This window comes from Carcharodon carcharias, chromosome 18 (genome assembly GCF_017639515.1).
Source record: "Carcharodon carcharias isolate sCarCar2 chromosome 18, sCarCar2.pri, whole genome shotgun sequence".
Taxonomy (NCBI): domain Eukaryota; kingdom Metazoa; phylum Chordata; class Chondrichthyes; order Lamniformes; family Lamnidae; genus Carcharodon; species Carcharodon carcharias.
The window spans coordinates 85,102,293-85,125,647 of NC_054484.1; the positions used below are offsets into that span (position 1 = coordinate 85,102,293).

Consider the following 23,355-nt stretch of genomic DNA (forward strand, 5'->3'; position numbering starts at 1 on the left):
GTCGTCCAGGTCTTGCTGCATTTGGACATGGACTGCTTCTGTATCTGAGGAGGCGTGAATGGTGCTAAACTGTGAACATCCACACTTCTGACCTTACAGAAACTTGCAATTCTGAAGGAGACCATTCAGCCCAACGTATCTATTTGTTAGAACATTCTAGATCACAACAACTTGTGTAAAAAGAAAATTCCTCATATCACCTCTGGTTCTTTTGCCAATCACCTTAAATCTGTGCCCTCTGGTTAACATAGGAACATAGGACTTAGAAGCAGGAGCAGGCCATTTGGCCCCTCAAGCCTGCTCCACCATTCAATAAGATCATGGCTGATCAACTCCACTTTCCTGTCTGTCCCCCATAACCCTTGACTCCCTTGTCAATGAAAAATCTATCTAACTCAGCTTTGAATATGTACAATGACCCAGCCTCCACTGCTCTCTGAGGAAGAGAATTCCACAGAGTAACGACCCTCAGAGAAAAAAAATTCTCCTCATCTCCATCTTAAAAGGGAGACCTCTTATTTTTAAACTGTGTCCCTTGGTTCTAGTCTCTCCCACAAGTGGAAATATCCCCTGGGTATCCAGCCTATCAAATCCCCTCAAGATCTTATATATTTCAATAAGATCACCTCTCATTTTTCTAAACTCCAATGCATTCAGGCCCAATCTGTTCAACCTTTCTTCGTAGGATAAGCACCTCATCCCAGGAATGAACTGAGTGAATGTTCTCTGAATTGCTTCTAACATAACCTTTTTCAAATAAGGAAACCAGAACTGTACACAGTACTGCGGATGTGGTCTCATCAAGGCCCTGTACAGCTGCAGTAAAACTTTCCTACTTTTACATTCCATTCTCCTTGCAATAAATGACAATCTCCATTTGCCTTCCTAATCACTACCTGCACACTAACTATGGGCAACAAATACTGGCCTTGCCAGCAACGCCCACATCCATGAAAGAATAAAAATAACATGCTGCTTTTTTAATCTTCCTGCCAAAGTGGACGAGTTCACACTTTCCCACATGATACTTCACTGCCCAATTTTTGTCCACGCACCTAACCTGTCTATATCTCTTTGTAGACTCTTTACCTCCTCTTCACAATTTACTTTCCTGCCTATCTTGGTGTCATCAGCAAATTTAGCTACCTTACATTCAGTCCCTTCATCCAAGTCACTGATATAGATTGTAAATAGTTGTGGCCCCAGCACTGATCCCTGTGACACTCCACTAGTTACATTTTGCCAACTAGAAAATGACCCATTTATCCCTACTCTCTGCTAACCAATCCTCCATCCATGGTAAAATGGCTGAACCATGGGCTCTCATTTTGTTTAGTAGCTTTTTTCTATTCTTTCATGTGATGTGGGCATCCGTGGCTAGCCCAGCATTTATTGCCCATCCCTATTTGCCCTTGAGAAGGTGGTGGTGAGATGCCTTCTTGAACTGCTGCAGTCCATGTGATGTAGATAGGGAGTTCCAGGATTTTGACCCAGCGACAGTGAAGGAATGGTGATATATTTCCAAGTCAGGATGGTAAGTGGTTTGGAGGGGAACTTCCAAGTGGTGGTGTTCCCATGTGTCTGCTGCCCTTGTCGTTCTAGATGGTTGGGTCATGGGTTTGGAAGGTACTGCCTAAGGAACCTTGGTGAATTTCTGCAGTGTATCTTGCAGATAGCACACACTGCTGCCACTGTGCATCGGTGACAGAGTGAGTGGGTGGTAAAGGTGGTGGATGTGGTGCCAGTCAAACAGGCTGCTTTGTCCTGGATGGTGTCGAGCTTCTTGAGTGTTGTTGGAGCTGACTCATCCAGGCAAACAGAGTATTCCATCACACTCCCAACTTGTGCCTTGTAGATGGTGGACAGGCTCTGCGGAGTCAGGAGGTGAGTTACTCTCCACAGAATTCCCAAACTCTGACCTGCTCTTGTAGCAACAGTATTTATATGGCTAGTCCAGTTCAGTTTCTGATCAATGGTAACCCCAGGATGTTGATAGTGGGGGGATTCAGTGATGGCAATGCCATTGAATGTCATGGGGAGATGACTGGATTCTCCCTTGTAGGAGATGGTCGTTGCCTGGTGCTTGTATGGCATGAATGTTACTTGCCACTTGTCAGCCCAAGTCTGGATATTGTCCAGACTTGCTGCATTTGGACATGGACTGCTTCAGTATCTGAGGAGTCATGAATGGTGTTGAACATTGTGCAATCATCAGCGAACATCCCCACTTCTGACCTTATGATGTAAGGAAGGTCATTGATGAAGCAGCTGAAGATGGTTGGGCCGAGGACACTACCCTGAGGAACTCCTGCACTGATGTCCTGAATGCAGTGGAGAGCTTTCCCCCTGATTTCCAATGACTTCAATTTTGCTAGGGCTCCTTGATGGCACAATCAGTCAAATGCTGCCTTGATGTCAAAGGCAGCCATTCTCAGCTCACCTTTGGAGTTCAGCTCTTTTGTCCATGTTTGAAGCAAGGCTGTAATGAGGTCAGGAGCTGAGTGGCCCTGGTGGAACCTAAACTGGGTGTTAGCGAGCAGGTTATTGCAAAGCAAATGCCGCTTGATAGCCCTGTTGATGACCCCTTCCATTATTTTACTGATGATCAAGAGTAGGCTGAATGGGATGGTAATTGGCCGGGTTGGATATGTCCTGCTTTTTGTATACAGGACATACCTGGGCAATTTTCCACATAGCCGGGTAAGTGTTGTAGTTGTACTGGAAAAGCTTGGCTAGGGGCATGGCAAGTTCTGGAGCACAAGTCTTCAGTAATATTGCCAGAATGATGCCAGTGAATTGTTTAATTGTCCACTACCATTCACGACTGGATTTGGCAGAACTACACGACTTAGATCTGATCCATTGGTTGTGGGATCATTTAGCTCTGTCTATCGCTTGCTGCCTTTGTTGTTTGACCGCAATTTGTCCTGTGTTGTACCAAACCAGGTTGACACCTCATTTCAGGTATGACTGGTGCTGCTCCTGGCATGCCCCCCTGCACTCTTCATTGAACCAGGGTTGATCCCCTGGTTTGATGGTAATGGTAGAGTGGGTGATATGCCGGGCCCTGAGGTTACAGATTGTGGTTGGGTACAATTCTGCTGCTGCTGATGGTCCACAGCGCCTCATGAATGCCCAGTCTTGCGTTGCTAGATCTGTTCAAAATCTATCCCATTAAGCACAGTGGTGGTGCCACACAACATGACGGAGGGTATCCTCAATGTGAAGGCGGGACTTAGTCTCCGCAAGGACTATGTGGTGGTCACTCCTACCGACACTGTCATGGACAGATGCATCTGCGGCAGGCAGGTTGTTGAGGATGAGGTCAAATATGTTTTTTCCTCTTGTTGGTTCCCTCACCACCTGCTACAGACCCAGTCTAGCAGCTATGTTCCTTTAGGACACGGCCAGCCACTCCTGATGATGGACATTGAAGTCCCCCCACCCAGAGTACAATCTGCATCCTTGCCACTCTCAGTGCTTCCTCCAAGTGGTGTTCAACATGGGGGAGCACTGATTCATCAGCTGAAGGCGGGCAGTACGTGGTAATGAGCAGGAGGTTCCCTTGCCCATGTTTGGCCTGATGCCATGAGACTTCATGGGGCCTAGACTCTATGTTGAGGACTCCCAGGGCAACTCCCTCCCGACTGTATACCACTATGCCACCACCTTTGCTGGGCCTGTCCTGCCAGTGGGACAGGATATACCCAGTGATGGTGATGGTGGAGTCTAGGACATTATCTGTAAGGTATGATTCAGTAAGCATGTCTATGTCAGGCTATTGCTTGACTAGTCCATGAGACAGCTCTCCCAATTTTGGCACAAGGCCCTAGATGTTAGTAAGGAGGGCTTTGCAGGGTTGACAGCGCTGAGATTGCCTTTACCATTTCAGGTGCCTAGGTCAATGCCGGGTGGTCGGTCCGGTATTATTCTTAATTGATTTTTCTGTCGCAGTTTGGTAAAAGTGAGTGGCTTGCTAGACCCTTTCAGAGGGCAGTTAAAAGTCAACCACATTGCTGTGGATCTGGGGTCACATGTAGGCCAGACCAGGTAAGGACAGCAGATTTCCTTCCCTAAAGGGCATTAGTGAACCAGGTGGGTTTTTACAACAATCGATGATAGTTTAGTGGTAGTCGTTACTGAGACAAGCTTTCAATTCCAGACTTATTATTGACTGAATTTAAATTCCCCAGCTGCTGTAATGGGATTTGAACCCTTGTCTCTGAATCATTATTCTAGGCCTGTGCACTATTAGTCCAGTTACCACATTACTGTACCCCCGCCTACACTATTGTGTTACAACATTGTGATGATCATCATGATTTACACGATCACCACTACATCACATTACTATCATGTTACGATGTTGGTGGATTATTATATTAATTTGTCACTTCTACTGTAACGATGTGCAGTCATGCAAATGTTTTCTAAAAATTGGTAAAAGTTGCATTTTTGAAACTTGGACTGAGTTTAAAGACTGCAAAATGGACTCTGAGGTTACTTTAACAGGTCACTTTCTCCTTGTAGATTTGGGCTGGAACCACTTCAGCCAAACAAGGAAGAGACATCCTCAGGCATTTATAAATAAAGGACATTTGAAATCCAGTGTGTGTTCCAAACGAGTAAATGGATACTCGTTAACTTGATGGCTTTCCTTCAAAGGCATTAACTAATAAGAACTTTAAAGTGTGAGAAAACCTTTGTCCTTTTGATTAATGCAGGCGGTAAGGAGATTTCAGCTTGCAAAACGGGATTACCGCTTACTGTATTTGGAACATGATTCAGCATTTTGAAACAGTGACCATCTTGGCTAGAAAAAGCTGGGCAAGCCTGCTGCAAGACCGATCCATCTAGAACCATCTTGAAACAGCCTAGGTGCAGCAGAAAGGAAAACTGCTTGCAAGAAGGAGAGGCAAAGGGGGACATCCAGAAACACAGCTACTGGTCTGCTGTAAAGTAACTAGGCAGCTGAAATGCTACATGTGCAGAACAGAAATAAGAAACCAACTCTCCTCCTTCTCAACCTGATTCCATCGACTGAGATTCACATCTCGACTTCAAAAATATCAGGCTTGCACTGAACTCAACAGACTGAATTGATTAAATTTTTATAAGTATCGTTTTTATCTTCCTCTGCAACTCATCTTTGTGCATGCGAGTTGTATGAGTGGTATCATTTTTTCCCTTAAACACCTCATCAAGGATCCTTCGACAGCACCTTCTAAATGTGCGACCACTACCCCCTAGAAGGACAAGGACAGCAGACACATGCGAACACCACCACCTGGAAGTTCCCCTCCAAGCCACTCACAATCCTGACTTGGAAATATATCACCGTTCCTTCACTGTCACTGGGTCAAAATCCTGGAACTCCCTCCCTAACAGTACTGTGGGTGTATCTACACCACATGGACTGCAACGGTTCAAGAAGGCAGCTCACCACCCATCTTTTCGGGGGCAATTAGGGATGGGCAATGAAAATGCTGGCCCAGCCAGTGATGCCCACATCCCATGAAGGAATATTAAAAAACCTCCAAAGTCAGGGTGTAGAAATAAACTAACCTTTCCCTTTTCGGTGAAAAGCCTTTGCTGGCGGGTTATTTTAAATTGAATTTCTCACTCCACGGGTAAGAAAATATACACTCACACACAAATACGTTGTTCACAGGCAACTTTGGAGAAACACCTTCTAAAGCATCCATGAGACGACATTAGACTGTAGCCTGTCACTATGTTGCATTACTGTGTGTTTTTACCTTGCTGCACTGGTATGTTGCTACATAACCTACAGCAATCTCTGTAGCTTTGATATGATATTGGTTCGGAATGGAACCTGGAGGCACTAACCTGGTATTTGTGTTCCCATAAATACTGGAGTGTGATTTCCTCAACTATATTGGCTCTGCAGAGTTTTGATCCAAAGGTCTTTTTAAGCATTTGGATAAGGTATTCATGGTTTGAGTCTTGCATTTCATAGTAATGATTGAAATCCAGAAAGATCACCTCTTTGGTATGAGCTTTCAAGAAATTGTTAATTTCTATCAGACCGTCATAAACTTTGCTGCCAAACAAGCCATGGATGAAATAAAGCTCGTCATCTTCTCCGGGTTTGGTGGAAACTCGGAGATCAAAATAGCGAATGCCTGCCTCCAGCTGCTCCCGAAAAGTCAAGCTTTGTGTCACTGACCATTTCTTCATCATCTTCTTCCAGAAAGATTGGAAAATTCCGGCCAGGTGCCTTACGACAACGGGTTGGTCTGGGCCAACGGGAGATTTTTCATCCATCCAGAAGCTGAAGGAGTCGTGAGATCCTGGAAAGAAAACATGGGAAAGCCGGAGAAGTTTGGTTACTATTCTCAAAACACTTCACTTGCTCTTGACCTAAATGTTTGTACTTGCTTCTGGTTAGCTTCTTATGGCTGACAAGCAGGAGAAACCCACCTCCCCCCTCCCCCCCCACCCAGCCACCACCACCTGCTGACAACAGCCCCAGAGAAACGCAAAGTGGAGGCGCAGGTGGGCCATGGCAGAAACGTGCTCCACAGTGCCCCCAGTGGACAGAGCATTGTGACCATTGACATGGAAAAACTGAATGGAAAACGTTGACATAGCAACTTACAATAGCAAACAGAAAAGTGTGACCAGGAATTGTCCACAGGAGTGAAGGATCATGCCAATTTCTGTCCTCTGCTGTATCAGTTCAGTGATACCGCACTCTTGGCCTTGCCATATCATTAAACAGTTACAGAAGGCGGCCATTTGGCCCATCAAGCCCATTCCAGAAAATATCCAGTGTGCCCATCGCATCCATGGAGACCGTGACTAAGACCCAGCTCAACAGGTAGCAGCGTGAGTGACAGATGGATCTGAAGCACCTTTACTCTGATTATCTGAGCTGTGCTCCTGCCTAGAGGGGTTCGGGTCACCAGTGCAGTCTCTCTGATTGTCCTTTTGGGGCTTTGAGGTAAAAGGGATTCAGGCCTGTTTCACCACACAAGGTAAATGGCCCAGGTACAAGAAAAAGTGCCCCATCATTCCAAGGAGGGAGATCTGCTACGCCCCCTGGGCTTCACACGTACTGCAGTATAACTGCCAGCTGCTGCAAGATCAACTTTAAGGAATTTTCAGATAATGCCTTCAGTTAGAAAGTCAGGGTTAATATGAAAATACGGTCATAAAAGTGAAGTGCAATGGAGATAGCATCAGATAGGCTTCCATTACTTCAAACTCCATTGTTTAATATTATAGATCAGTACAGAGGAGATTTACAAGGACGTTGCCAGGGCTGGAAAATTGCAGCTATGAGGAAAGATGGGATAGGCTGAGATTGTTCTCCTTGGAACAGAGGAGGCTGAGGGGATATTTGATTGAGATATATAAAATTGTGAAGGGCCTGGATACAGTGGATGGGAAGAGCCTATTTACTACAGCAGGGAGAGGTCAATGACTAGGGGGCATAGAGTTGAAGTGATCAGTAGAGGAGAGATAAGGAAAGATTTTTTTCATCCAGAAGGTTGTGGGGAGTCTGCAGAGTCTGGAACTCACTGCCCGAAAGGATAGTAGAGGTAGAAACCCTCAACTCATTTAAGAGGTGTCTGATCTGCACCTCAAGTGCTGTAACCTGCAGGACTACAGACCAAATGCTGGAAAGTGGGATTAGGCTGGGTGGCTGGTTTCTCGGCCGGTGCAGAAATGATGGGCAGAGTGGCCTCCTTCCGTGCCATAAGTGTTTCTACATTTTCAAAATATCTGAAAAGGAGGAACATAGAGAGATGTGAGGGAGAGGCCAGGGGACGGGCAGTTCCTTAGGAGAGCCAGCATCACGATGGGCCAAATGGCCAACTTCTGTGCTGTAACGATTCTATGGCCTGAATTTTACCCTCAGGTGCACCTGAAGTGGGTGCGGCCAGAAGCGGACATAAAACCCGCTCCCAGCCGAGCTTGCGCTACAATTGCGATATTAGTCTGGGTGGCCAATTAAGGCCTGTCCAGTGTGAAACGCAACCTCCAGTTGGTTTCTCTGTGTATGGCGATGGGGAAGCATCGGTTGCCGGGTCCAATGGGGACCCAGCAGGATGTTCAAAAACGGAAGAGGCAGCTTCCTGATGGCTGCCAGGAGTTGTGGGGGACCCTGAGGGAGCTGTCTGGAAGAAATCCAACAAATGTCCTGGTGAGCAGTCATGGCCTCAGCACCTGGAGGTCATGGAAGGCAGGGGGGGAGGGGGGAGGCGGTGCAAGTCGGGCAGGGGGAGGGGTGCAAGTTAGGTGGACATTCTGCAACCCCACCCCCCCCCCCAATTTCTCACATGAGCGCCTGGGAGTGCTGGTCAAAGTGGTCAGTGCCAGGCGGCATAGCTTGATGCCCAGGGACAGCAAGAGAAGGCCACCCCACCTAACCAAGAAGGTCGCTGCCCAGGATAGTAGGCATGACATGGTGTGCTGCACGTGGCTTCAGTGGCACAAAAGGTTCAATAATCTGCTGCCGTCAGCAAGGGTAAGTGCAGAAATGGCAAGGACCTGTGCAGAGAACTTTAGTCGGGTACCCATTTCTCAGAACGTTCAGGGGTCTAAGAGCGCGTATGCCGACTGGCACTTAAACCTGCCCTGTCAAGGCTGGGATGCCAGAACAACTGGCCTCAGTGCATTGCAGAGTGAGATGTGTCACAGTGACACCGCCCACCGAATGCCCAGGTGGGGGTGGCACAGTGGGCACCACAAGAGGGAGATGGAGCAATAATGAGGCTATTTTTCCCTGTTAGGAGAAGAGCAGTCAGAACGGCTGCAGGACAGATGGAGGAGTGCCGAATCTGTACTTCCTCACTAAACATGAGTGTGATGCACTTGAGCTGGAATGCCCCCGTTCAGCTCACTCCTCCAATCATGGTGAGGCAGGAGTCTCGGATGAAGGTAAGAATGCAGGTGACAGATGTGTGAGCGATGGGTATTGGAAACAGAACAGGGTCCTCTCATCAGAAACTGAACCGTTGTAGCCAGAGAGCCCGTTGAAGCTCTAATAAGATGGCACCTTGCAGCAGGTCTCCACTGTCTCCTCAGTATGCCTAGCGTGCACAGTGACTTTGGTGATTGAATGTACAGATCTTTTGCCTTGCTCGCGCAGATGTTCCATTCACAGGAGATGCCAGTGACTCTGAACACCCCCCATTGTGCTCCAGGGACAACAGCACACCTGTACCAGCGTCACACCTCCTCACTGAACCAGGCACACCTGTACCAGCGTCACACCTCCTCACTGAACCAGGCACCAGTGTAGATACTCATACGTCAGCGGGCATTAGGTCTTCAGCTCTGCAGGTAATGGACAGTGGTGAGGGCACATCACACTCGCTTGAGGAGTTGGGAGAGGTCCCAGGGAGCCGACAGTGGGAGCACAGCTGGAGACCAGAACCATGCTACGTCTGAGACAGATGATGAGCCTCTGGAGTTGTCCATCAGGCGGCAGATGCTGGATGTCCAGTGGGATGTGCAGGGAGAACTGGCGGAGATCCATGAGGGTCTGTGTGCCATGGTCTCCATCATGAGGAGCCCATCTGCAGCATGAATTCTGCGTTGCCCCTTAACACCAAGCTCACAGCCTCCTCCACTGAGAAAGTGGCGACTCTCATGGAGAGGCAGCTTCAGGAGCAGACTCAGGGGTTCCTTGGGTTGTACTCGGGCCTGCAAGCCCTCACACAGGCAGTGACCTCAGGAGGTCAGTGTCAGTGTGGGAGATGGATGAGGCACCTAGTCTCCCTGCTAGGTCCCTGTCCATCAATGGCGAGCAGGGAGATGCAATCGCCCCCCCATGCTGGCAGATGAGCTGCCTGGCTTAGAAACATAGAAACTAAGAGCAGGAGTAGGCCATTCGGCCCTTCGAGCCTGCTCCGCCATTCATTATGATCATGGCTGATCATCCAACTCAATACCCTGCTCCCGCTTTCTCCCCATACCCTTTGATCCCTTTCACCCCAAGAGCTATATCTAACTCCTCCTTGAAAACATGCAATGTTTTGGCCTCAACTACTTTCTATGGTAACGAATTCCACAGGCTCACCACTCTCTGGGTGAAGAATTTTCTCCCCATCTCAGTCCTAAATGGTCTACCCCATATCCTCAGACTGTGACCTCTGGTTCTGGACTCCCCCACCATCGGGAACATCCTTCCTGCATCTACCCTGTCTAGTCCTGTTAGATTTTATAGATTTCTATGAGATTCTCCCTCATTCTTCTGAACTCCAGCGAATATAACCCTAACCGACTCAATCTCTCCTCATACGTCAGTCCCACCATCCCAGGAATCAGTCTGGTAAACCTTCGCTGCACGCCCTCTATAGCAAGTACATCCTTCCTCAGGTAAGGAGACCAAAAGTGCACACAATATTCCAGGTGTGGTCTCACCAAGGCCCTGTACAGTTGCAGCAAGACATCCCTGTTCCTGTACTCGAATCCTCTCGCTATGAAGGCCAACATACCATTTGCCTTCTTTACCACCTGCTGCACCTACATGCTTACCTTCAGTGACTGGTGTACAAGGACACCCAGGTCTCGTTGCACATTCCCCTCTCTCAATTTATAGCCATTCAGATAATAATCTGCCTTCCTGCTATGGTGCCCCTCTCCTGGGTCCTGTCAACGGGTTTTTTTTGCGCTGTTTTCTTTTTTCTTTCTTCACGCGGGTACAGAGCGCACTTGTCCTCGGCCTGAAGAACTCCAAACACTGGACTGCGCATGTGCACCGCCACCCGCCCCCCACCCGCCCCCCCCGCCCCGCCTTGCTCCCTCCATGGGTAAAATTACATCCCTGTGAAATAGCCTGTTTACTATTCCTGCATTGAAGCTCCTCAAGTATTTATTCAAAAGCACCTTCCAAACCCATGACGTGATAACGTCATGATATTGTCGCTGGACTAGTAATCTAGAGACCCAGGGTAATGATCTGGGGACCCGGGTTCAAATCCCACCAGATGGGGATGGTGGAATTTGAATTCAAAGAAAATCTCTAATTAAAAGTCTAATGATGACCATGGAACCATAGTTGATCGCTGTAAAAACCCTTTAGGAGAGGAAATCTGTCGTCCTGACCTGGCCTGGCCTACACATGACTCCAGGCCCACAGCAATGTGGTTGACTCTTACATTTTCTCTGAAGTAGCTCTCTGTGGGCTTCTCTCAGGGTACTCCGGTTAAGGGCACCAGCTCCTCTTCCCCTCTGCCAGTGTCCACTGCATCTGACAATGCAGCAACGACTGAGGACTGTCCAGCTATGGAGCTGGATGCACCCTCCAATACAGAACCTACTCAGGCTGACAGCCAGGGGACGACCACCAAGGTCATCAGGGCCACCAGGACAGCAGAATCAGCCTCCAACGCCACTGTCAGCGAGGGGCTGGGAGGGGGTACCAAGACATAGCACCCACAGAAGTTGAAGGCACCTTGAGCACAGCAGGAGTATGTCATGGGTGAGATTTTTTGCGTTTTCGTTTTGACTCTTGTGTTGGAGGTGGACACTTTGTTTGTTCATGTGAAGTAACATAAACATTTCTTTAACTTAAATGGGCCGAGTTGGCTGGATGGTTTTAATAGGTGCTGATACAGCACCGGCTTGTTAAAGTATGGCGTTGTGTGGTACTGGCGTTCTGTGTTGGGTTCTCATTTATTGCTTGTTAGCAAAGGAGACAGAGCCATTGGCTTAATGAGACATCACTGCTTTGTATGCCTAGCAGAAGGTTTGCTGGATCAAAGCATCCCTGGTGTCCCTGCCTCCATGAAGGTTCCTGTCCTCTGCCTCGAGGTCCTCACCTTGCGTCTCCCCAGGCTCTTCCTCTGAGCCATCAATTGTGTCATCCTCCATGGCCTGTGGAGCTGCCTCGCTTTCCTCAGCCTCCAGTGGGTCCCCCCTTGCCAGAATCAGGTTGTTCTGGGCACAGCATGCAATAACTATGAGGGAGAAACACTCTGGAGGATAATGCAAAGCTCCCACTGACCACTCCAGGCATCTGAAGCACATCTTCAGCAGCCCAATGGTCCTCTCCACCACCGCCCTTGTGGAGGCATGACTCCTGTTGTATCTCTCTTTGGCCTCAGGTCTTGGGTGATGGAGTGGGGTCATCAGCCACCTCTTCAAGGGATAGCCCTTGTCACCCAGGAGCCATCCATCCACTCATGGAGGAGCCATGAACAGCCTTGGTACCTGTGACTGCCACAAGATGTAAGCATCGTGTGAGATCTCAGGGTAATGGGCACTAACTTGGAGACTCCACGTGCTTTGGTCACAGACGATTTGAACATTCATTGAGTGGAAGCCCTTCCTGTTTACGAAAGCTCCCGGCTCACCTGCTGACACCTTGATGGCCACGTGAGTGCATCTATTACACCCTGGACGTGGGGGAACCCAACCATCGCAGTGTAGCCTCGTGCTCTCTCCGCCTGGCTCACTTCGTCTGTCCAGAAGTGGGTGAACATGCGGTCGTGTCTAAAGATAGCATTAGTCATGAGTTTGACACAACTGTGTGCAGCTGATTGAGAAACGCCACACAGATCTCCCACTGAGCCCTAAAAGGAACCGGAGGCATAGAGGTTGAGGGCCACCATGACCTTCAAAGCCAGTAGCAAGGGGTGTCTGCCCACGCAGTTGGAGGTGATTTCTGGACATGTCATGTGATAAATTGCTGTCACTGTGTCCCTGGAGATGCGGAGCCTCCTGCAGCACTGGGCCTCGGACATCTGGAGGTTATTGGAGCTGCCTGAACACTCTAGATACTGGGTAGTGGCATCTTCGGCATGCCCTCCTGCCTTGGCCTCTCTGCTGGCCCTGCACCAACTGAGCCCGTGCCTCTCCTCTTAAAGGTCTGTCCCGTGCCCACCTGGTCTCCTCTCCCTCCTGCCCCTCTCTCCCTCTTCAGAGGAGGTTCCACCAGCAGAAAACACTATCCCCATTAGATGGGATGCAGAGCAGCAGTGCCTTGTAAGTGAAGGAACACTGTGCTGCAATACTCAGGGGAAGCTTCCAGGGAAGATGAGGGCATGAGATGCTGGAAGACAGGCTGGACAATCAAACGAGATGCCAAGAAACTCTGGGACAACTCTCGACTTACACAGCAAAAGGCTGGCAATGACAGAGAAAGTGTTGCTGCTCCAGGGGCCTTTTATCCTGCCCGTGGATGAGGAAATGATAAAAACGCGAAATCCGCCCACCTGGTTTTGCCCGTGCGATGAGCTTAAAATCGCGCGGGCAGCGGAAAATCACTGACAATTGGCTTTTTAATGGCCTTAATTGGCAATTGGGCACGGATCCAATTCGCACATGTGCCCACCAACCACAAAATTGAGCACGTGTGCGATGACATCAGGAAGCATGCCCAACGCCATTTGATGATGTTTTAGTCGGGCTGAGTACACGTCTGACCCCCGAATGTAAAGTTCTGGCCAATAATTCTATTCTAAATTAAAGCATTGTGTCCAGTAACTTGAATTGTAGATCTGTTGAGTTTTTCCAGCATTTTCTGTTTTTATTTCAGATTTCCAGCAACCGCATATTTTGCTTTTAACATAAAGGAAGGGCTTGCTTCAAGACAGACTAACCAAAGAGCACATCCCAGTTATAGGTTGTCACTGTTAATGACTTGTCACATTACTTTGTTAAGGTTTGTTAAATGTCAATTACATTGTTAAGTTTAAGAAAAATAGGTGATTGGTATTAATGGTCTTTGAGTACATATAAATAGGGGACAGTTGGGACACTGGGTTGAATGGGAGCAGAGCTGTGAGACTGAAAAGTCAATAAGCTCTCTCAACAAAGAAAATCTCTTTGCCTTGGTTTCTACTTCACCATTTGGCTTGGATCCCATTTACAGACACCGTCTCATTATCAAACCTTTGTGTCTTTGATAAGAAAACTCTCTGCTGCCATAGGTCTTGAGTCCCAGTACTAAATGCAAGCTAATGCTCACATCATTCAGGTAATTTTATTGCCTAGAACAACAACAAACCTTGCATTTAGATAGTGACTTTCATGTAGGAAATTGTCCCCAAAATGCTTCACAGGAACATAATCAGACAAGGATATATTGGGACAAACATAGAAAGTCGGAGCAGGAGTAGATATTTCGGCCCTTCGAACCTGCTCCACTATTCAATATGATCAAGGCCAATCCTCTATCTCTCCACCATATTCCCACTCTCTCCCCAGACCCCTTGATGCCTTTGGAGTCCAGAACGCTATCTATTTCCTTCTTAAACATATTCAGTGACTTGGCCTCCACGGCCTCCTGTGGTAGAGAATTCCACAGGTTCACCACCCTCTGAGTGAAGAAGTTTCTCTTCATCTCAGTCGGAAATGGCCTACCCCATATCCTGAAACTGTGACCCCTTGTTCTAGACACCTCCCCCCCCACCGCCAGCCAGAGGAAACATCATCCCTGCATCCAATCTGTCCCTGTCAGAATTTTATACTTTTCAGTGACAAGTGTCTAAAAACTCAATCAGAGAGGTAGGTTTTAAGGAGGGTCTCAAAGCAGCAATGGGAGGTGGAGAGGTTTAGAGAGGGACTTTCCAAGCTTAGGCCCCTGACAGCTGAAGGCCAATGAAGGGGCAAAGGAAGTCGGAGATGCACAAGAGGAAAGCGGACTTCTCAGAAGGTTTTGGGGATGGAGGAGGTTACAGACTCAGAGAATAGGGTGGGGGAAAGATTTGAACACAAGGATGAGTGTTTTAAATGTGAGGCGTGGCTGGACTGGGAGCCAGCATAGGTCAGCAAGCACAGGGGTAATGAGTGGACTGAGCCTGGTGTGGTTACGACATGGGCAGCAGAGTTTTGGATGGCTAAGGAGACCAGCCTGGAACGCACAGAAGTAGCCTTTGGCCATGTTCTTCTAGTGGTAATCAAGACAGCATATAGAGTAATTCATTCCAAAAACTTTATATCTCACTCTATAACATTGAGACAATTGATTAAGGTGTTGTTAAAAATGCCGATTTAGTGACGAATAAAAATATAACTGAATGGAGAACTAATGGAGAATCTTACCAGCATAACACAGGGTGGAGATGTGTGATAAATAAAGTGCTCAGATTATACATAGCACAGCTGAGAAAACTATAAGGTCATCAGGCAGTACCCGAGTGTCATGAACATACCAAAAAGCAAAGTGATGTAAAATGGCATGGTTTTCAAACAGGTTTAAGAAAGGGATTCAAGTAGAAGAAGCCAGGCCACAAGAATCAATGCAATCTCATTAATTTACAAAGTAAAACTGAGGCCAATGGAAGATCACACAGAAAACAGATCTATAACTTCTTCCTTAACAAACCATTTTTAAAAATTTATTTGTTATGGAATGTGGGCATCGCTGGCTGGGCCAGCATTTATTGTCCATCCCTAATTGACCTTGTTCAGAGAGCATTTAAGAGTCAACCACGTTGCTGTGGGTCTAGAGTCACATGTAGGCCAGACCAGGTAAGGACAGCAGATTTTCCTCCCTGAAGGGCATTAGTGAACCAGATGGGTTCACTACAACAATTGACAATGGTTTCATGGTCATCATCAGACTTTTAATTTTTATTGAATTCACTGTGGTGGGATTTGAACCCAGGTCCCCAGAGCATTACCCTGGGTCTCTAGAATACCAGCCCAGTGACAATATCACTATGCCACTGGCTCTCCAAGAATACAACACCAGAATACAACAACACATGGAGCTGGATTTTCAATTCCCAGTTTAGGGAGGGGGTGCGGGAAGGGGTGTGGGCCGGATCTGAAAATTGTCTTCCTAGAGGACGACTGTTGATCCCGCTCCCTTTGAGACAGTTTGCAATTTTCAAAGGGCCTGCGGGCAGCGGGTGGGGGGGGGGGGGGGGGGGGGGGGGGGGGGGGGTGTGTGGAATGAGGGCTCATTGCCAATTAATAACTCCCTAAGCTCCTTAAAGATCTTGAGGGATGGCCTCAAAGCATCCCTGAAGAGGTCAAACATCCCTGCTGACTCACAGGAGACCCTAGGTCGTGACTGACCGAAATGGAGATCGCTCATTCAGGACGGCACTGAACATATCGTCAGGGGCACGCAGAGGTGAAGTCAAGGGATCTGAGGGAGCGCATAACCACCTACCCAAACCTTCAAACACCACCTGCCCCAACTGTAGCAGCATGTGCAAATCACACATTGGACTCATCAGCCATTTCAAAACCCATTGAACTGGACTGGATGCAAGTCATCCACAATCCCGAGGGGCTGTGTAAGGAGAGGAAAGGGCCTGTCATGGGACAGAATGGGATTTTCAATCTTTTTTTGAGATGAAGCCAGTCTGGTGTGTGTTAGTGGTTGAGGTCACCATAGAGCAAAAAAACATTTTTTAATCTCTACCTGTGTTTTTTGTGAAATTTGATGGGTCATCTAGCTCCAGGACTTGAGCAGTACCTCGGCTTGGCTTCCACACCTACTTTATACCATCTTTCACCTCCTGTCCTTGTGGGGAGCTGCCTGCTTCCCTCAGCAAGTCAACAGCAGCCCCCAACATGGCCACTGGCACCAGCCTCCTAGAGGGGCTCGGCGCCTCTGATTGGCTGTCTGGCTTGCCACATACAGACATACAAACTAGGAGCAGGAGTAGGCCACTCTGCCCCTCGAGCCTGCTGCACCATTTAATAAGATCATGGCTGATCTGAATGTAACCTCAACTCCACATTCCTGCTTATCCCCGATAACCTTTCACCCACTTGTTAATCAAGAATCTATTCAGCTCTGCCTTTAAAATATTTTAAGTTTCTGCTTCCACCGCCTTTTGAGGAAGAGAGTTCCAAAGACTCACAACCCTTGGAGAAAAAAATTCTCCTCATCTCTGTCTTAAATGAGTGACCCCTTATTTTTAAACAGTGACCCCTAGTTCTAGATTCTTCCACAAGAGGAAACATCCTCTCCACATTCACCCTGTCAGGATCTTAAAGGTTTCAATCATGTCACCTCTTACTCTTCTAAACTCCAGCAGATATAAGCCTAGTCTGTCCAACCTTTCCTCATAAGGCAACCCACCCATTCCTGGTATTAGTCTGGTAAACCTTCTCTGAACTGCTTCCAATGCATTTACCTCCTTCTTTAAATAAGGTGACCAATACTGTACACAATACTCCAGATTAGGTCTCATCAATGCCCTGTATAACTGAAGCATAACCTCCCTACTTTTGTAATCAATTCCCCTCACCTCCTGGCCAATATAAATTTGAAAACCTGGCTCTCTGATATTCCTTTAAAACACTAAAGCACATTTCAGTCCACACCATGCCACCCGCTGTTCCCACTCATCATGCACGGTATTCCAGAGCAGATGGCTCCTGCCTTAATGAAGCCACTCAATGTGGGATTTAGCTAATCTCATTTCTAATCCATTCTGACAACATCAAATGTGTCATCTGCAAAAACAGTTTCAATATTGCCAATCACTGAGAACCAGAAGAACATTCGAGTGAGGTTGTAGAATTTCTTTTTGGCCGAGCGTTTCAAACCACATAGTACACAAAAAATTAACAGCTGTAACATTAACTTCAGGTAATAGGCTTTTGATTGCAACAACTTTAGCACCTTTAACATAATGAAACATCCCGAGGGGCTTCACAGGAGCATTATGAAACAAAATATGAAGCCGAACTATATAACAGGTTATTAGGGCTGATGACCAAAAGCTCAGTAAAAAAAAACAGGTTCAGTACCCTTTCCCTGGTGATTATAATTGTTTTAAGTTCCTCCCTCCCTTTCACCTCCTGACTTATGATTATTTGTGGGATGTTATTTGTATCCTCTACAGTGAAGACAGACGCAAAATATCTGTTCAATTAATCCACCATGTCTTTATTTTGCTTTAATTCTCACTGTCCAGGGGACCAACATTCATTTTACTTACTCTTTTCCTTTCTAAATACCTGTAGAACCTCTTACTATCTGTTTTTATATGTCCAGCTAGCTTTCTCTTGTACTCTTAATTTCACTTGCCTTATTAATCTTTCATTCATTCTTTGCTGTTCTTTATAATCTGTCCAATCTTCTGATCTACCACTTAACTCTACGGAAACATAAGTTACTTTTTTCTATTTGATATTGTTTTTAACTTCCTAAGTTAGCCACGGATATTTCCCTTAGGTTCTTCCTTTCTTTCCCAATGCATCTCAAGAGTCCCACCTGTAAAAAGCATGCCTGGTTTCCCTCAGCAGAAGGTGACTATGGATCAGTACACTAAAATTTAAACACACTCAGCACGATTCATTTGCACCACAGGTTTGTTGGACAGGACATCTGTTGCTCCCCATGAAGAACAAGAGCCAGCCAGCAATAGGTCGGAATATAATATATAAGTATAATTTAAACAGGTTGGTATTCAACTGAATCAAGGGCCCTGCACTGCGCAGTTTCTTATTACTTACAGTCACGGTGGCACACAGTGTGAAACGACTGCTTTCAGCAAAGATATGGCGCTCACACTCATGGCTTCCGCGAACAGGCGGTGCTCACACTCCCAGGTTCAGTGAACATGCGGCGCCTATGCTCCCGAATTCAGTAAACACGCGGGGCTCATTCTCCCGAGTTCAGTGAACGCACGGCGCTCACACTCCTGAGTGTGCACTAGGGAGTTCTGAGGAACGAAGGGACCTTGGCGTGTGTGTCCATAGGTCTCTGAAGGCGGAGGGGCATGTTAATGGGGTGGTGAAAAAGGCATATGGGGCACTTGCCTTTATCAATCAAGGCATAGATTACAAAAGTAGGGAGGGTATGTTGGAATTGTATAGAACCTTGGTAAGGCCACAGCTGGAGTACTGTGTGCAGTTCTGGTCGCCATATTATAGGAAGGATGTGATTGCACTGGAGGGGGTGCAGAGGAGATTCACCAGGATGTTGCCTGGCATGAAACATTTAAGTTATGAAGAGAGGTTGGATAGACTTGGGTTGTTTTCATTGGAGCAGAGAAGACTGAGGAGTGACCTGATCGAGGTATACAAGATTATGAGGGGCAGGGACAAGGTGGATAGGGAGTAGCTGTTCCCCTTAGTTGAAGGGTCAGTCACGAGGGGACATAAGTTCAAGGTGAGGGGCAGGAGGTTTAGGGGGGGATGTGAGGAAAAACTTTTTTACCCGGAGAGTGGTGATGGTCTGGAATGCGCTGCCTGGGAGGGTGGTGGAGGCGGGTTGCCTCACATCCTTTAAAAAGTACCTGGATGAGCACTTGGCACGTCATAACATTCAAGGCTATGGACCAAGTGCTGTTAAATGGGATTAGGTAGGTAGGTCAGGTGTTTCTCATGTGTCGGTGCAGTCTTGATGGGCTGAAGGGCCTCTTCTGCACTGTGATTCAGCGAACACGCGGCGCTCACACCCCCCGAGTTCAGTGAACACGCGGCACTCACACCCCCCAAGTTCAGTGAACACGCCGCGCTGACTCTCCCAAGTTCGTGACCTTTACCCTCTGAGTTCCTGACCTTTCCACTCTCACTTCCTGATCTTCTCCATGCTTAAATCAGATGCTCGGAAATTCGTTTTGGACAATGCCTAAAGATGGCGCTGCGCTGGGGCGTGGAATGGTTCTCTGGTTTGTCCCTGCCACCATTGTGCCTGTGCTGAATGATGGTTGGCACACTTTGCAATTAATCATTAAGAGAAGCCTGAGATCTGTCAGGTTTTAAGGCTTAAATTCAGCACTTGGTGTACAAACATTAGAAAGGAATACAGAGAGGCAGCATGTGCATAACAAAAACAATTATCTGGTTATTTATCTCACTGTTTTCACAGGACCTTACTGTACATAATGTTTAACAAAAACAGAATTACCTGGAAAAACTCAACAGTCCGGCAGCATTGGCGGAGAAGAAAAGAGTTGACGTTGAGTCCTCATGACCGGGTCATGAGGACTCGAAAAGTCAACTCTTTTCTTCTCCGCCGATGCTGCCAGACCTGCTGAGTTTTTCCAGGTAATTCTGTTTTTGTTTTGGATTTCCAGCATCCGCAGTTTTTTGTTTTTATATATTTATGTACATAATGTTTCCTACATTATAATACCATTGACCAGAAACTGAACTGGACTAGCCACATAAATACTGTGGCTACTAAGTCAGAGGCTGGGAATCCTGCAGCGAGTAACTCACCACCTGACTCCCCAAAGCCTGTCCACCATCTACAAGGCACAGGTCAGACGAAGGGTCATGAGGACTCGAAACGTCAACTCTTTTCTTCTCCGCCGATGCTGCCAGACCTGCTGAGTTTTTCCAGGTAATTCTGTTTTTGTTTTGGATTTCCAGCATCCGCAGTTTTTTTGTTTTTAATCAGAAGTGTGATGGAATACTCTCTACTTGCCTGAGAAAATATTAATTAGCAGAAGTGGGCCATTCGGCCCCTCGAGCCTGCTCCCCCCATTCCATAAGCTCATGGCTGATCTGATTGTGGCCTCAACTCCACATTCCCACCTACCCCCCCACCCCCACACACACAAAGCATGGACTTTCTTGTTAGTCCAGAATCTGTCTAACTCGGCCTTGAATGTATTCGATGACCTTGCTCTCCGGGGAAGAGAATTTCAAACAATCACCACCCTCTGAGATATAAAAAGAAATCTCCTCATCATGCCCTTGGCGATCCCAGACCCAAACCTGAGCCCCCATCCCAAATTCCGGACACCTCCCAAGCCTCCGGACACGTCCCAATTTCCGGGCAGGTCCCCAGGCCAGGCGGCAATGGAGACCAGACCCCAGATACCAGTGCGTCCAGCGGCGGACTCTAACCTACCCCCACCCACCCGCCGGGCCAGCTGACCTCTGGCGGGCCTGGTTCCCCTCTTACCTGGTACGGCCAGATTGGCCAGGGGCAGGGCGCTGAGCGAATGCGGCAGGTTCCCCATCCAGTCTGCATGGGGAGAGCCCGAGCCCGGACCCGAACCCGAGCCCGGAGCCCGCGCCGGCTCCTGCTCCTGCGGAGACTGTGAGCCCCGGAGCTGCAGCATTGCCCGGACAAGCCAAGACCAACCAACCCCGACCATCGGCTCAGCCGAAACCCGGAGCCCAGAGGCGGCGAGAAAGCGAAACGGGAAGTGGAGCCGGAGCTGAACGAAAACACCTTGAAACACCTGGAACAGGAACCACCCTCTGATCCAGTGTCTAATCCTCTAATCCTCTCTGTTCCAAAGGATTACATCTCATTTCCTACTCTCTACTCGAATAAACTGCACAAGTACTTCCGATCCCCAACTCCTATACTCTCTGGGCATTTCTTACCCAGGGAGATCAGCTCCCCAGTCTGCCCAGTACAAAGGGGCTCTATTGTCTTTCTGCTCCTGCCCTTCATTTTGTCTCCCTCCTGTCTTGGTTTCACTGTCCTTCATCCTGGCCTCCTTTTCTCTTGCTGCTGTTTGTAGCTTTTTTTTAACCCCCCCTCTTTTGTTTTTTCAATTGGTCTTTGGAAGTGACTGATTAGTTAAAGCCAACATTTATTGCCCGTTCCTAATTGCCCCTGAGAAGGTGGTAGTTGCCAAATGTCACCTTGAGGATGAGTTAATTGAGTGTATTTGGGACAGTTTCTTAGAATAAATACATTCTTGGACCAACCAGGGAACAGGCTATTTTACACCTCATAATGTGTAATGAGACAGAATTAATTAATTACCTCAGAGAAAAGGATCCCATTGGCAAGAATGATCATTAGCACAGTAGCATTTCATATTCAGTTTCAGGGTGAGAGGTTTTGGGTCTGAAACTAGTGTCTTCAACTTGAATAAAGGCAATTACAAGGGTGTGAAGACAGAGTTGGCTAAAGTGGACTGGGGAAATAGGTTAAAAGGTAAGACAGTAGGGAAGCAGTGGCAGACACTTAAGGAGATATTTCACAACTCTCAACAAAAATATATTCCATTGAAAAAGAAAGACTCCACGTGGAGGATGCATCATCTATACTTAACTAAGGAAGTGAAGGGATGGGTTTAAATTGAAAGAAAATATGTGCAATGTTGCCAAGATTTATGGTCAGCCAGAAGATTGGGAACATTTTAGAAATCAACACAGGATGACTGGAAAGTAATAAAGAGGGAGAAATTAGATTATGAGAATAAAAACAGGCTGTAAGAGCTTCCACAAGTATATAAAATAGAAGAGAGTTGCTAAAGTAATCATTGGCCCCTTAGAGACCGGGAAATTAATACTGAAAAACACAGAAATGACAGAGACTTTAAACAAGTATTTTGTATCTGTCTTCACAGTAGAATGAGGTGATTTTCACTACAAAGTTAGGTTGGAGAAGCTGGGTTTGTTCTCCTTGGAACTAAGAGGATTGAGGGGAGATTTGATAGAGGTGATGACAGGTTTAGGCAAGATCGACAAAGAAAAGCTGTTCCTATTGGCTGATAGTACAAGGACTGAGGACATAGAGTTAAGAATTTGGTTGAGAGATGCCTGAGACCACGCCAGGGGGAGCCATGAGGAAAAACTTTTTAACACAGCAAGTGACAATGACCTGGAACTTGCTGCCTGTAAGGGAGAAGGAAGCGGAAGTGGTGAACGATTTCGAAAGAAAATTGGATGGGCACTTGAGGGAAATAAACTTCCAGGGCTACGGGTATAGTGCAGGGCAATGGGACTGAGAGGATTGCCCTAGGGAGCCAGCTTGGACTTGTTGGGCTGATTGGCTTCTTTCTGTCCTTTTATGACTTATATGACTTTAAGCGGTCAGGAAGTGAGCTACTCATCAGAGTACCCAGGCTTCCCTGCTGTTGCAGCCACGTGGCTGGCTCAGTTAAGTGGGAGAAACCAAGATAGTGATGGTCAGGTAGTCAGAAATGGTGTTACTGTTGAAGGTCAGGGAGAGGTGGCCATTACTTGGCACTTAATTGGCACAAACGCTACCTGTCACATGTCAGACCTTGGTTTTGTCATTCAGTTCCTGCTGTAAACTGACAGGACCAGTTGCAACATGGCTTCCAGCGATTTACTAGCAAATTTGTAATGTTTTTTGTGAAGACAAGGCTTGCAGGAAATTCAGAAAGAGAATGGGGGAGATGAAGGAAAGAAGCTAAATATGAGAAATAAATGGCTGGGACAGACATGTGCTTTGTTGTGGAGCAGACAAAGGGAGACAGATGAACAGGAAAGAAATGGAGGGGTAGACAGCTGTAGCCATTGTGAGGAATTTAGCCATCCCAGACTAATTCATGGTGAAACTATGACAATTGCCGCTGATCTTGTCAGCAAAGATCTAGTGATGTCTAAGAATTTCACCTTCCCCAACATTAATTTGAATCTGGCAACACGCCAAGAAGATCTCCAGGTGTCTGGTAGCAGTAACATCATCAAGCAGGGTAAGGAGCCAATCGCATTGAAGAATGCTCACAGACAGCAAAC

At 47.2% G+C, this 23,355-nt stretch overlaps 1 protein-coding gene across 2 annotated transcripts in view; it reads right to left on the bottom strand.

The window, feature by feature from the left end:
• The window catches only part of plcxd2 (phosphatidylinositol-specific phospholipase C, X domain containing 2), a 30,653-nt gene extending 7,298 nt beyond the window's left edge, over nt 1-23,355 (bottom strand). For both annotated transcript variants that reach the window (XM_041211470.1, XM_041211471.1), the window contains exons 1-3: nt 23,233-23,355; nt 20,810-21,092; nt 5,851-6,314 (exon numbers count right to left, since the gene is read on the bottom strand). In XM_041211470.1, coding sequence (XP_041067404.1) covers nt 5,851-6,314; nt 20,810-21,092; nt 23,233-23,304 — 819 coding nt within the window. In that variant the 5' untranslated portion in view covers nt 23,305-23,355. The remainder of the gene's footprint in view (nt 1-5,850; nt 6,315-20,809; nt 21,093-23,232) is intronic.